This window comes from Hydra vulgaris, chromosome 01 (assembly GCF_038396675.1).
Source record: "Hydra vulgaris chromosome 01, alternate assembly HydraT2T_AEP".
Classification (NCBI taxonomy): Eukaryota; Metazoa; Cnidaria; class Hydrozoa; order Anthoathecata; family Hydridae; genus Hydra; species Hydra vulgaris.
This window is the reverse complement of record NC_088920.1, coordinates 57,800,133-57,815,000: the sequence shown is the minus strand read 5'-3', so window position 1 is coordinate 57,815,000 and position 14,868 is coordinate 57,800,133. Positions and strand designations below refer to the sequence as shown.

At 28.1% G+C, this 14,868-nt stretch overlaps 1 protein-coding gene across 11 annotated transcripts in view; it reads right to left on the bottom strand.

Moving 5' to 3' along the window:
• The window catches only part of LOC136075470 (macrophage mannose receptor 1-like), a 137,239-nt gene that overhangs the window by 67,174 nt on the left and 55,197 nt on the right, over positions 1 to 14,868 (bottom strand). For all 11 annotated transcript variants that reach the window (XM_065788765.1, XM_065788755.1, XM_065788761.1 and 8 more), the window contains exons 5-7: positions 14,029 to 14,250; positions 13,761 to 13,943; positions 919 to 1,011 (exon numbers count right to left, since the gene is read on the bottom strand). In XM_065788765.1, coding sequence (XP_065644837.1) covers positions 919 to 1,011; positions 13,761 to 13,943; positions 14,029 to 14,250 — 498 coding nt within the window. The remainder of the gene's footprint in view (positions 1 to 918; positions 1,012 to 13,760; positions 13,944 to 14,028; positions 14,251 to 14,868) is intronic.

Genomic DNA, 14,868 nt, shown 5'->3' with positions numbered 1-14,868 from the left:
ATCTTTTCAGTTTAATCTATACCTATTTTCTATTTATTACAACTTTTTTTAATGGCTGCATTGTTTCAAAGTAAGTTCATATTTTTTAAAAAATTTCTAGTTTTCCTCTTATCAAAATTAATATAAGTATAACTTAAATTAAAAATATTTATTGAATTTAAGTTCAAGGAAAGATCATTCAATATTTATTTGTTTAATTTCCATTTGGTTAATCATATCGAACTTGATGATAAAGAAAAACTTAAATTAAGTTAAAATTCATTTTAAAATTAAGTTGATTAATTAGCCAAGTATGACATTTAGTAATTACTCTTTTTAATTAAAAATTAAATTATATTTTTAATATTTTACCAAAAGTATTTTTATTTATAACACTTTTTATCATTATCTAGAATTTTTGTTTAGTCAAGCACAAATAAAAGAATACTATGTATTTTTACTATAAGATATATTTTGTTGGATTTCAATTATATGTAAGGTAACTTCAATTTGTAAATTTCTAGAAACGTTAGTTATACAATCATTCAATGATAATACTTCATTACTATGTATTAAGTCAAGAAATAAGATTTTTTTGCACCAGCATGAAAAATGTTTTAATAATAAGTTTAAATTAGTCAATTACAAAGAATAAAAATGCTTGTGTTTAAAAAAAAAAGATAATTGTTTTGATCACTACAATAAAGTATTTTTGATAACTAAAATAATAATAATAATAACTGAAATAAGATATTATACTTAAAAATCAATTATAAAGTTATGAAGTTTAGAAAAGAACATAAATAAATAAAACTTAAAATAATTTAACAAGTCACAATTTTAACATGTATCACAAAATAAAAACAAAAAAAAGAATGTTTAATTCACATAAGTCACATAAAATAAAGTAAATAATTTTTAAAATACAGTTACACTTACGAGTCCATGTGTGACCATCACTATTATCATCATCGAAGCATTTTTCCGGACCATTTGTACCAATAAAACACATTTTGTTTACGTTGTCAGGTCCTACGAATGTTTAAAAAGTTCATAGACAATGAAATAAAATGAGCCAAATTTAAACATTCTGGTGTTATTTTGATTTGTATTGCAAATCAAAAATGAACTTTTATTCTCACACATCATACATACATATATACAATCAAACATACATACCTACATACATACATCGTAAAGACATACATACATACATACATATATATATATACATACATATATATATACATATATATATATATATATATATATATATATATATATATATATATATATATATATATATATATATATTTATATATATATACATATTTCTAAATTATGTTAAATTGGTTCTCAAAAAAAAATCTCTTAAAAGAATGTCAACCTGAGTCTCAAAAAAACCATTCTAAATATAATCTTCAATTTAAATAAGATTTGTAATTTTTTATTTTAGTGCATAAAGACAATGATTTTTTGTTGGTTTTAAGCAACTATATTTTTATTTACTTCGTATATTTCGAACTTTATGTTTATGATTTAAATTTGTATATCTTTGCTGCCAAACAGTGGTTGGTTACTTGTAGTTGTAAAATAAATATGTATAAAAACAAAAAAAACAAAAAAATTAAAAATGTAAGAAGTTCATTTTTTCAAGTGGTTTCCGGCGCTTGACATTCCAAAGGTGGGTGAGAAAATTTTTTGGCGACTTAATAAAGAAGTTTTAAATTTTGTAACATTTTAATGCAATTTTTTTGCAAGTTTATAAGTAATTTCTTATAAACTTCTTGCAAAATCTTGAATATAACTTTTTTCAAATACAATATTTAAATATAGTATTTTTCAAATACAACATTTCTACACAATGCACTTTATGGTCAGGGCCAATGACAGCTTTTATGACACCCTGAGTATTGTAGCAGTTAGGTGCCCCTACAAGCATGCACCTTTTTAAAAATAAAAACATGCACAGTTACACAAGTTAATTACTGTGTTTTTTTTACAAGTACTTTAACCTTATATCCATCTTTTTAGTAAAACCTGGGTTAAACAATACAGGTTCATTGAAATTAGTTTTAAAAACTCTTTTTTTTGCTTTTTTAATAGCAAGTTTAGTTTTTATTATCAAGTAATCTTACGACAGAGTTGTAATCTATTAGTATCCAATTCACTTTCAACATTTATGACCAATAGACGTTTTCAATTCTTTCGTTTTTTAAATCTGTTTTAGTTTACCTAAAGGTCGTTTGCATTCTCAGATGGTACGAGCATTGCGTTGACTGTTCGAATTAGAACGTATATTGATAGGAAAATAAACTATAATACCTAAAGCGTTTCCAGAAGTGAAAAACGTTGACAAGCCTCACTGCATGAATCAATTTTAGTTTCATTGCTTAGTTTGAAGTCTGATTGTATGTATCAACTTTAATTGCCAAGTCTCGTTGCATTTTTAAACTTTAGTTGCCAAGTCTGATTGTATGTATTGATTTTAGTTGCCAAGTCTCAAGACTACTTCAAACTATTAAGATGCAAAATATTTTTCTATAAAGTTGTCTTATATTTCAAGGTTTAATTTTCAAAATACTTGATCTTTCAACTAGATGAATAAGAATGTTCACGAAACAGTTTTTACAACCCCAATTTTAAATTGAATTTGTTGAGCAGAATAACAATGCTTAATGTTAAAGATATTCACTTCAAGCTTATGTTCGGAAAACTTATGTAAAAACTGCATATCCAGGTTCATTTCACTTTTGTTTCATTCTAAAGCAAGCCATTTGCTCATATTTTAATTTTATCTACATGTATATATATATATATATATATATATATATATATATATATATATATATATATATATATATATATATATATATATATATATATATATATATATATATATATATTATACGCTAATGAATATTAATACGCTAATAATAGTGCGCATAGTTACGCCTAATGTTCGTGTTGTTAATGACGGTTCTGTATTCTGTAAAATACACCATTTCTTAGTTTTTAAGTAGTTTCAAGACTTTTGAATGCGCGGTTATATTTTCATGCGGTCTTTCGAGTAAGGTCAGCAAGCAAATTAGAGCTGATATATTATTATTTTCGAAAAGAATTGATGTTGTTCATTGTTTAAAATAGAAAATTTAAATAATCGTTTGTTTGTTGTTGGTCGTTTTTATTTTTTTAACTTTTATAGCCTGTTTTCATTTTTTAGAAGAAGTTAGAAATAAAATGTCTGGTAAAATAGTTTTTTTAGTACTATTTAAACATGAATACTGTAATTTATCTAATCTTCTAAATATGAATACTGTAATTTAATAGTGTTCGTGTCGTTTCACTTTCTTTTTTAATAAAGAACTTTCTAGGCTTTTCTAAAAGCGTTTTTTTACTCCACGCGGTCTTTCAAGCAAGATCTTCCAGCCGATTAGAGCTGATAAACTTTTAATTTCAAGAGGAACTGATGTAGTTCATTGTTTAAAAACTAAAATTTGTTTGTTTTTCGTTGTTTTTTATTTTTCTGTTTTTTTTTAGAAGAAACTAAAACTAAAATGACTGGAAAAAATTTTTTTTTAGTACAATGTTTCTTTTTTAGTAAAGTGTTTCAGTTTTGTCTTCAGTCTTTTTAGATCAATTTAAGCAAGTAATTTTCATTTTTTAGAGCAGTTAAAAGGAGCTGAAGGCCTTTTTAGTAAGTATATAGTGTATAGTAGTTAAGTAAACTACTAGTTTATATTAGTAACAGCAGTAAGGACTTAGATTTTGTAAATTTAAAAACTTCTTTTAAATATTCTTTTAACGCATTAAATATGTTTTAAATATTTTAATAAATTTGTCATTTAGTTGTGGTAGCATCATCAGTTGGTGCAAATAGTAATGTGTTTTATTTTATTTTACAGCAAATAGTAATGCCTTTTAATTTATTTTAAAAAGAATCAATAAATAATGTTTATTTAAACAAAATCATCGGGATAAAATATATAAGATAGATATAATAGCTTTTTTATTTAATATTTTTTTATAGTTAGTTATAACTTCACTTGCACCAGCCACAACAGGTAACTTCGTACATTTATTTTAATATACTTGAATTACATTTGTTACTTAACTTTTCAAGCAATAAATATTGTTTATTTCAACATTATCGTCAAGATTATATAAATAAACTTTTTATTTGATAATTTATTTTAGTTGCTTCTGGATCAACTTTAATGGTAACTCATTAATTCATATTTTATTATAGATAAATGTAGAAAAAAAATTGTAAGTTGGAAATTTTTGTAGATTTAAAAGCAGTAAGCTTTTTTTTAAAGGTTCTTTCTATTTTTGGATTAAATCCACTTTCACTACATTTGTTCTATGTTTATATAATGTACTTTAATAATTTTTGTCATTTGAAAAATATATCTATGTTAAATTACATTAGGTTGTAGAAAATAGTTTTAGTTTAGTGATAAGGTTGTAGACTGTTAGAGCAGATTATAGATCTTTGATCTATTTAATCAATTTAATAACCTACTACCAAAGGGAAAATTTACTATCAGTTGTTTGATTGTTTTTCTGTTTAGTTGACAACAATGATGAGAGAGGTAGTATGTTTAAAGGATTTTTATTTTTTTATAAAGTAACTAAAATGTTTTTTAAAATATTGTTGTTGATTTAAAAGTAAAACAGTAGGTTTTTATAATTTTATACAATAAGCCCAAGAACTTAGGTAATACTTAAAAATTATATTGTCAATAATAGAGAAGAAATTTAAAATTCTCAGTAAGACAGCTTTTTATTATTTTACATCAAGTTAGTTTAATTAAAATTTATTTTCTTTACTTGATCAAGAGAGAGGTAATAAAGTTATTAGTTATATTAGTTTAGTAAATTGATTTTTAAAAAGTTAAGTAGATATTTTAACGTCTATACATTTTAGTGGTTTTATTGTTTAGACACAGAAATGAAGACTGAAATAAGTCAGTGTTTTTGCTATTAGATAATTGTTAATAGGAACTTGTACTGTATTTGTACTGTAACTGGAATTTTAAAACTTCAAGTACTTAAGTTTTATTTTCTTTTTCTTTTAGGAGAGTTGGAAAAAAAACTAAGTATAAATTATGTGATTAGTATAGTTAAATAAAGCATTTATATCTGTACACTCAGTAGTCCAAGTCAGTTGTCACATTTTAGAAATTGTCCAGAAGAGATTAAATAGTAAAATAATTAGTCTTTATTGGCTTTTTTATTCTTGATGGTTAAATTTATGTTTTATTTAATTTGTCTTATTTAATTTGTCTTGAGGGCGCATGAAATATAATTTTGAAAAAAATAAAAAGTTAAATAAAAAAAGTGAAAAGTCATTTCTGAACTACGGACGTTTTTCCTTTGAACATTGTTGGGACACCAGACTCTTTATATTGACCAAACTTTGTTTACATTGTTGCAGGAAAACAGTCTTTATACCTATGTAGATACTGAAAAACTAAAAAGGTCTCATGCATAACTCATTTTCACAAAAAACTGGATAACCGACCTTTGTTTTCTTTGGTACAGATATTAAAATTTAAAGTTTATTTTAGTTTTTTAGTTTAGTATATAGTTAATTTTAGTTTAGTTTTTAATAGTTTTAGCTTCAGTTATCTTTTTTCTTACTTTAGACAACTTCATGGAAGAAATGAGGGGAATAGGTAAAAAAAAATTATAGTTATATATTTATTTATATGTAAATATAATTCTATCAATAATTCTGAGGTATATTTTGTCTTTAGTGTCTGGTAAAAGCATAACTGGTAGGGCTGTGTTTTAAACTTTATATATTTTTTACGGAGAAATATGTGCAATAGGTGAAAGAATTATTTAATATAAATATGACATTTTAAAACTAATTGCATTTTACTCATATTTTTATTAAAATTAAATTTCTCACAAGTTTAACTCTTTTAAATTTACTTTTTTGTAATTTATTTTTAGCACCCTCTTCATCCTGTGAAAATGGCGTGGTTATGCTTTATATTTTGATTGAAAAAAATAGTACATATTTTTAAATTTTATTATATCCTTCTATTTGTAATTTTAAAGTCATTAACATTTGAGGAATACCAAAGATATCGCTCCCAACACCCAGGGCCTCTCTCGGAGAGGTCCTTCAATAAGTGGCGAAGTAATGACGGCATGGATGAGCCATCCTTTAAATGGAGAGCTCATCCATACCGGGGTGTTGGGAGACACCGAAGAAAAAACAGCAACCAAAAGGTTGTAAATATCTTCTATCAGTGAATATATTTATAACTTTTTTGTTGCCGTTTTTTCTTCGGTGCCTTATTTTTACTTTTTTTAATTTTGTGATTTTTTTTTTTAAATTTGTAATTTCTTTTTATAATATATTATTGTATATTTGGTTTGTTTTGTCTTTTTTAATTGAAATTTTATTTGTTTTTCACCAATTAAACTTAAATATAGTTAAATTGATTCACTACCAAATCATCATAAAATGATGCTACATTCTATTTGTTAAAAATTATTAATTGGTAGTTTAATTTACTGAAAACACTACTTTTAAAATTTACTATAAGACTATTTAGCTATATAAATGCAATTTATTTATATCTATTTGATTTTTTATTTTTAATGTTTTTAGTTTGGCTCTTTAAAGCATTTGTTTTTTTGCTTTTTAATTAAAATATTTTAAATCTATTTTATGTCTTTTAAATTTAACTAAAGTTTACTAAAAGCGAACGTGAAATAATGTCGTAAAACAACACCGACAAGTTGCATCATGACAGCAGTTTAAGTATGACAACAGGTTACCGAAAAGCAGGTAAATTGCATTCCAGTTGTTTTTTTTGTTTTGTTTTGTTTTTCTTTTATGTCTACAATTTTATGTCTGTTACAATTTTTATTTTAGGTTTGTCATACGACGCATTAATGCAATATAAAAGATCAAAGTTTACACACTTTTTACAATTTGTTATACACATGTTTGATTGTAAATCAAATTTTTTTTGTTTGAAACGTATTTGTACTCAATTGCTTAGTTATTTATAATAAATTTATTTAGTTGTGTGCATTCATCGTTTTAAAGACAATTTCCTTTTTTAAAGAAACATGGATCAAGGGGAAACCAAAAAATTAATAACTCATAAATAATTTACGTTCACTTCATATTAATCTTATTAATTAAAGTTCATGTTATAAAAAATATAACAAGAATTTAGCTTTAATCTTTCTTCAATTTAAGGCATGATGAAGTGTTATTATTTTGTGTCAGTAACTAAAAACGTATTGCGTTGAACTTAGTAATGTCTAGGAAAATAGTTCTGCCATACACTGATATGACCTATGTCAGTTGTAAATTACTCAAATAACGTTAAATAATTGGTAAATTGATTTATTCTAATTTTACAGATGGTTTAATTTTGCAACTTGAAGACGTTTTTCTTAAAGGGTATTAGTTAAGGTTTCGCAACTTTAAATTGTGGAAAACAGTCACTATAAATTAAGTAACAGAGCGACCGTAATCCGTATTACGGGTTGCTTTCTGCTAGTTTATATAATTAATATAAAACTTTTGGATTAATTAAATAAGTTTTTTTAAAAGGGAGGCCTGTTTTTTTGTCTTTTCATTGCTTAAAAAACAAATCCTTTTCTATACCTGAAGTAAATATGAAAAAGAAAGAAAAGTTCAGAGGATATATTAAATATTATTATCAAAACAAAACAATTTTTTGAAAAAGCCCGCTCAAGACCATTGACGTGGGCGACCCGCAAAGCTCTCCAACTCCTGTTTATAGTTCGTGCACTTACTTATATGGATGCATTTTTTTACATTTGCTTTTAATTCATAATAAATATGCCAGATAAATTTAGTGCTTCTTTGAGACTTTTTTGTTAGTTATAGTTTTAAGCCTGATTTTCCGAATTAAAAGTTCCTCGGCGTTCTCTAATAAGTCTGGAGAGTTGCCAGGTCACAGTAAAACAGTAGCATTTTTTGACTTTAAATATGTTGTCACTAAGCAAGATATATGGAATGGGGGTTATATTTTGCTTCTATCTTGCTTTAACAATAAAAGACTTTTTTTTGTTAGAGCAAGATAGAAGTAAATTTCATATTTTGAATTGCGACTCATCTGAAAAACACATCTAAAAAAATTCAATATAACAAGATGAAAACTCATATAAATGTCTTATTCAGTGATGCCTTTGCAATAAACAATTAAATATGTATTTATTTGTTTATGCGACACAATGGTCGCAAAAAGTGACCAACGGAGCCGTCCAGTTAGACCTGGGAGATGTGAAAATAAAAACAGATTGTAGATGGTGTCATTGAGTAAAAAATAAAAATCATAAGAAAATATAAAATGAGTGGCAAGACTTTTGTGAAGTAGAAAAACGAAGAATATATGATAAGGGGGTATGGGGAGGAACAACTAACGCTCTAGTCACTCTGAGTGTTGAACATATGCAACAAAGAACAAATATTTGATATACTGATTTTAGAGACTGTTGATGTCTACAGGTGTGATGGTGTAGTGCATTAGTATGTACCGTTTGGTCGTCTCGTATGGTCTCGTTATGTTTCCGTTAACTTTCAAATCGGGTGAATAGAAAGCTAAACACACTCACTCCTTGCGCTTATGGGCTAGAACATCAGAGCCAGACGTAAGACCTACAGAATCAATTTCAATTGATCGAATGCACACATTAGTCACCATAGGCCACAAGCCATCGCTCTTAGTCAAAAGAGCTACTGCCCCGTGCTGGTGTGGAATGATGTGCTATGGAGTGAGATTTTAGATCCGAGCACATAGTCAGCGAGCGCTGATCCGACGTGCATTGTGGAGCTTCCGATTGAACGTGTGTGTGAGTGTTAGCGTAGCCATTAGGTTATTGGGCGCCGTAACCACATCCAGCGGGATAACCTAATGTCCGTTTTGTTGTTGTAGTGTACATTGGAAAAAGTCGGGGCTCACCAGCCACAAAGAATAAATTTGTTTGTTAATGCGATACAATGATCGCAAAAAGTGACCAACGGAGCCGTCCGGTTACGTAGACCTGGGAGATGTGAATATAAAAGTAGATTGTAGATGATGTCATTGGGTAAGAATCACGAATGAATGTACAGACTATTTTGTAGGGGGAATAAAACTAGGGGGCTACAAGTAGAGGGTGGACAATAACTCATCCTCTAGTCGTCCTAAGCAATTGATAAAACAATGGTCTATGAGTGAACAGGTATGTGTAAATCCCTAGGTGTAATGATGACTGCCATGACTAAAAATGTCATACAATATAAAGTAATAAAATAAGTAAATAAAAAGTTGGTAATCAATAATGGTACGGGCAAATTAAAAATAAAAAAAGTAAAAATAACTCATGCGTGCTCACACGAGGTTCGAACTCTGAATCTCCTGATCTCGACGCTGTGCACTAACCACTACACTATAGTACTGATATACATGTATGGAAACATTATTTATATAATTTGTATAATGAATATATTAAGCATAAAAAACTGTACACTGACAACTATCTGTGCATCAGCAGAATATAAAATATCGTGTAAAAAATGAATATATATTCAAAAGCTACTAAGGCGTAAACATATGGGTACAAGAGGTAAAAAAAGGCCAAAAAAGGGGGTAAAAAAATGTTGGTGCCATGGTCACGAATTAGAATTAAGTAGTGAATAATGGTGATCCCCCTCCTCAGGAATGCACTGCGATCACCAATGACGTTTCGGAGAGCCCGAGACCTGTACTAACGCCACTCGTCAGGGGCGTGTCCTTGCAACAGATCTCACCGCCTGCAATAAACAATTAAATATGTATTTATATATTTTCTATTTTCAGCAAACAAAAGTCTTGTTAAGCCCAATTATTTTCCTAACAAGTTTATTTAACATATGAACCTCAATTATTACGAGTTCTCTCAATACTTATTTATTATTAAAGTATGAAATTTTTGCTAGACTTATGATAATAAGATAAGCTTCAGCTTCAGTTACAAACTTTGCAATTTCTCAAACTATTAGAAAAATAATTTGAGAGAACTTGTATTTATTGATGTTTATATATTAAATTAATTTATTAACTTTTACAAATATTCGTGGTCTGCGAAGCGTCCTTTCATATGTTGATTCTTACCTCTTGAAAATTTCATTAGACTTGCTTGATCATAATGAGACAAATTTAATTTCTCCTGATCTCAGTGTTGATGGGTAGAGTTCTTTGATTCCCAAAGACTCCAATTGTCTAACAGTTGGCTTAGAGGTTTACATGCGCATCAATTCACCTACTTGTCATAATATGGTTTGAGTTCGGCTCTAGAGAATTTTGGGGTCATTACTAAAAATAGGTTTAACATCCCATATCTCATTCATGGGAATAATTCTTCAACTCTTCGAAGGATAAAACAGAACTACTAGCAAAAAGTTTTTCTTCTAATTCAACACTTGAATCTTATGCCCATATCCTTTCTTCTATTCCAATTGAATACGAACAATTAACACATTGTTCGTGTTTAATTGGAATAGTAGAGAAAATAGAATTGCTAAAAATTAACAATTAACACTCACTCCAGCTTCCATTGCTAAATTCAATCTCAAATAAACTCTTTAACGGCTTGTGGTTAAGACAATATTTCTGTCATAGTCTAACAAAATTGTTATTCATAAAACACTTTATTTCTCTCTATTAAAATATTAAGAAAGCGGTGAAGTCTTTTTTATCGCCTTATGAAAAGCGTCTGTGCTTTCAATCTGTAAATCTTCTGATCTCTCCAACTATTATCCGATCAGTCATACTGTTATTAGCAAGGTCAGTTCTTCTGTTATTAGCAAGACGTTTGAGTATTTGATCAACATATATTTAAAATTCCATTATAAGTTACATAACTTACTGTGACACAACCAATAATAATATTAATCCTCTTGCTCTACTACTGACCTTTGCTGTGACTAAAATGTAGTTCTTTATACTTATAATTTAAATTTATACTCCTGTCTAGACAAAACGTCTTTTTTTTCATTTAAAAAGTAGTCGATCTTGAATCTGATCTCACTTTTGTAAAAGAATAGAGTCAATAGTTGCTTGTGTTTTTAAATTAAACAAAGCTCAATTATATACTGCAAACAGCTATCGCAGTACTATCGAGATTCATATTGATAAAAAGCAACCCAGTTATTAAGTTCTCTTATTCATGTCCTCCTCGATTATTGTTTACCACTGACTTTATATGGAAACCATATCTACAATCGAGTGCTAAATTAACATCTGTTGAGGTTGCTTCTTTCATTGCACTTGTCATTTTCTTACTCCTGCACAGTGGGTCAGTAGGTGGACAAATTGGGAAAAATTTTAGTTGTCTAATCTTAAAAACATATATAAATTTAGTATTTATATATATTAGAAGAAATTGATTGGTAATTTATATTCATTAAATCCCTTAGTTACCAGGAATATTTATAAATTAGTAATTTTGGTGACATCAACGTTGTGTGATATTTTAATTACATCTACATTTTTAAAACAAAAAATTAATACATTTTGAAGTATTTACTGATAAGCAAAACAATTGAGTGAAAAAATATTTTCATAGCATGTTATCTCAGTTATACTTTGAAAATCACAGATTAAAAAAAAAAATCTTTAAGAAATATATTTTTTGCCGCACTATAAGTAATATTTACCAAAATCCCCGTCAGATTTAATTTATGTTCTATCTTGGTTGCTATGGTAGTTAATTTTGCATAGCAACAATCCATTTTTACATTAACGTTGTTTTTACAGTATTTTATTTGCGCTAAGTACACAATATTGGGCATATCTATTAAAATAAGATTCACAATTCCAATGAGGTTAACTTTTTTTGTTGCTATGGATGCCTTACTTTGCATAGCATAGCAACAACATAGCTTCGGTAGTTAATTTACTAACACTAACAGTAATTTTATTACTTTTTGATTTAATTACTAACATTTTTAGTAACTTAATTACTAACAAGAAACTCTATAGATTTATAGCAACTCTCAACTTAATAGTGGTTGTTTGCAACTTTTACAATATGATTGACAAAATATTGACTCAAAACCTGCATTTGGTGCAAAAGAATCTAAACTAAGTAGTGATTCACTTCACTAATCAAGTACAAATCTTGACATAGGTTTCATCATAGCAGAATTTCCTTCTCAATCAGAAACAAATAATTTTGTTACAAGAGGCCAAATCAACTTTCCTTTAATTTTACCAAAAGACAATTATAGTCAAAAGTTTTTAGAAGATATATTAAAGTTTAGAAATATTTTAGCAGAACAGCGTACCCGAGACTGGCTTGTATGGAGCAAGCATAAAAATTCTTTATATTATTTTCCTTGCCGATTGTTTAAGAATATTGTCTAATCCAAGCTAAGTATTTCTTCCGAATCTGCATTAACTACAGCTGAAGGCTGGTCAGCAATTTCCAATCGGCGGGAGGTATGTAACAGGATACCAGATCACGAAAAGAGTAATGAGCATAGAGAGTGCCATCTAGCATGGCGTGAATTAAAACGATGTTTTTCAATGAAAGCCAGTATTGATAATTTTATTGAATTATCTATTAAAGTGGAATTGAAAAAGTAGTACTAAATTTTGAGAAGAATTTTGTGCAAGTTTTTCGAGTTCAGAACTATTGAGACCTAAGTATTGGTTAATTGCTCAATTAGATATGGTTAATAATTTATTATTTATGCTTATTTTAACGCATAAATTTTGACTTAAAACCATTCTCATCTCAAATTGATTTTTCACCTCTAATTGATCCTACCAAAAAATCACACTCAACTGACGCGATGAAAAAAATAGCGACTAAAATAGGCTAGAATATAACTATTGAAGACTGGAGTAGAGTAATTATAATTTATAATATTGTTAGAAACCAGATAAATTATAGGTTTATAATTTAAATAATCTTTGTAAATGTTATACAGGTCTGGTTCTCGGACGAGTCAACATTTCAAATTTTGATGGAGAAAAGCTCACTTGTTCAACAAATGAGCTTTTGTCCATCAAAACAGAAGAAAAATACAACCAGAGCTGCCTTTTTTTTAAAGGTTAAACATCCTGTAAGTGTAATGGTGTGGTCTGTGATCTCAGCAAGGGTATGGGCTGCCTCTACATTGTGGAAAGGACCATGAGGCAGGAATAGTAAAAGCAAGTACTGGAACACAGACTCCTGCCCTAGGTCCAAGAATGGTTCCCTGATAATGAAGAGTACATGTTCATGCATAAATCAGCATCGTGCAATAAAGCCAGAAGTTATACAGCACTTCTAACAGAAAAAAATGTGCGTATTTTGCTATTGTCGGGAAGTTCACCTAATATGAACCTCATAAAACTCTATTGGAGTTCACAAAAACAGGAAATTGCCGAAGAAATCATCACTAATAAGTAGCAATTGGTAAAATCTTTTGTAAGTGGCGTAACAACCCCAGTCTCCAACACAATGTAAAAGTCTTCATAGAAAGCAAGGCCTGACGCCTGAGAGCCGTTATTGTGCCAAAGGGTGGTCTTACAAAAAAACAAGATTATTACCTTATTCGTTTTGTTAAAACCTTTTATGAAAAATTAAATCTCTATGAATAAGTAATTATGTTGTTTTATATTCTAAATAAAGCTCTCTAACAGTAAAAGTAATAAAAAATATAATTTTTTAATCATAATTTTTGTTTAAAATAATTTCAGATTCACGAATCAATTTTATATCTAAAAATGTATTTTTGAGCTACCATAATATAATTTGAAAATTACCTTGTTTAGTTTTACAAATAAACCCAAAACTGTTATCACAGCTAATATCATTCCATCCATCAGTAGTTATTTCAGAACACAGCTCATTTTCATTAAAATTATCAGGTTGACCATGCGTCCAATTTAAAAACAATGAAGTTGTATTATCGGACCAAGCAAAGATTCTTTTAAGAGCGTTAAGGCCTTTTCAATTTTCAAATAAAACAAATTTGTTAAAAAATTAATTTAAGTTTAAACAATGAGCATAAAATACAAACAATTTACATACCAATCCAGAAGTGCTGGTTTTTCATGCTGTCATTCTTAAGGTGGTTTAAAATAAATAAATTTTCTGCTTGGTTGGTTATACTTAATAAATTTCCTCCCATATGGCTACATAAATAAAGAGCGCTATGCCAATCTACACCTTCATGATCTACATTACCATGAAAGGAGTAACAATAGCTGCTATACTCGTAGCTTTCATTAGAACAACCAGTACCAAAAGTCCCTAAAGTAAAACAATTTAAAAAAACTTCTGTATCTAAACACATTTTAAAGTTTGTGTTTGATATTACGTAGTTTTTATTAGTTTAAGAACTGCTTTTATCAGTTTAAAACCTGTGTATTTGAGATTGTTTTTAGAAACTCACGCCCAACAATTGTTGGACGTCAGTTAGTTTTAAAAATCAACAACAAGTTGCGGTTGCTTGCAGCCGCTACATATTTTTGCAAGCAACTGCTATTTATAATGAGAGTTATTAGAGAATAAAAACATTTTACAAAACAAAAAAATTGTTGGTTATAGTTCTAGATAAAAAGAAGTCTTTAGAGCACGAAAAGACAGATATAGTAAAAAGATCAATGACAAGTTTTTGTTATCGTAACTAGATTAATAATGTTCCTTTAAGCAGTAACCATAATGGTAGTTATGGTAACTGTTTAAATGAACATTACTTTTTATGGATGGTTCATGCATGCTTATCATTGGATTATGTTCGGCACACTACGCCAGTAATACCGTTCATGTATCAACGATGTGCATAAGATCTTTTTATGATTGGCAACATTGTTCCGATTTTGCCAATCTTACCGAACTTTTACCATTTTTAAAACATGTTTGTTACAA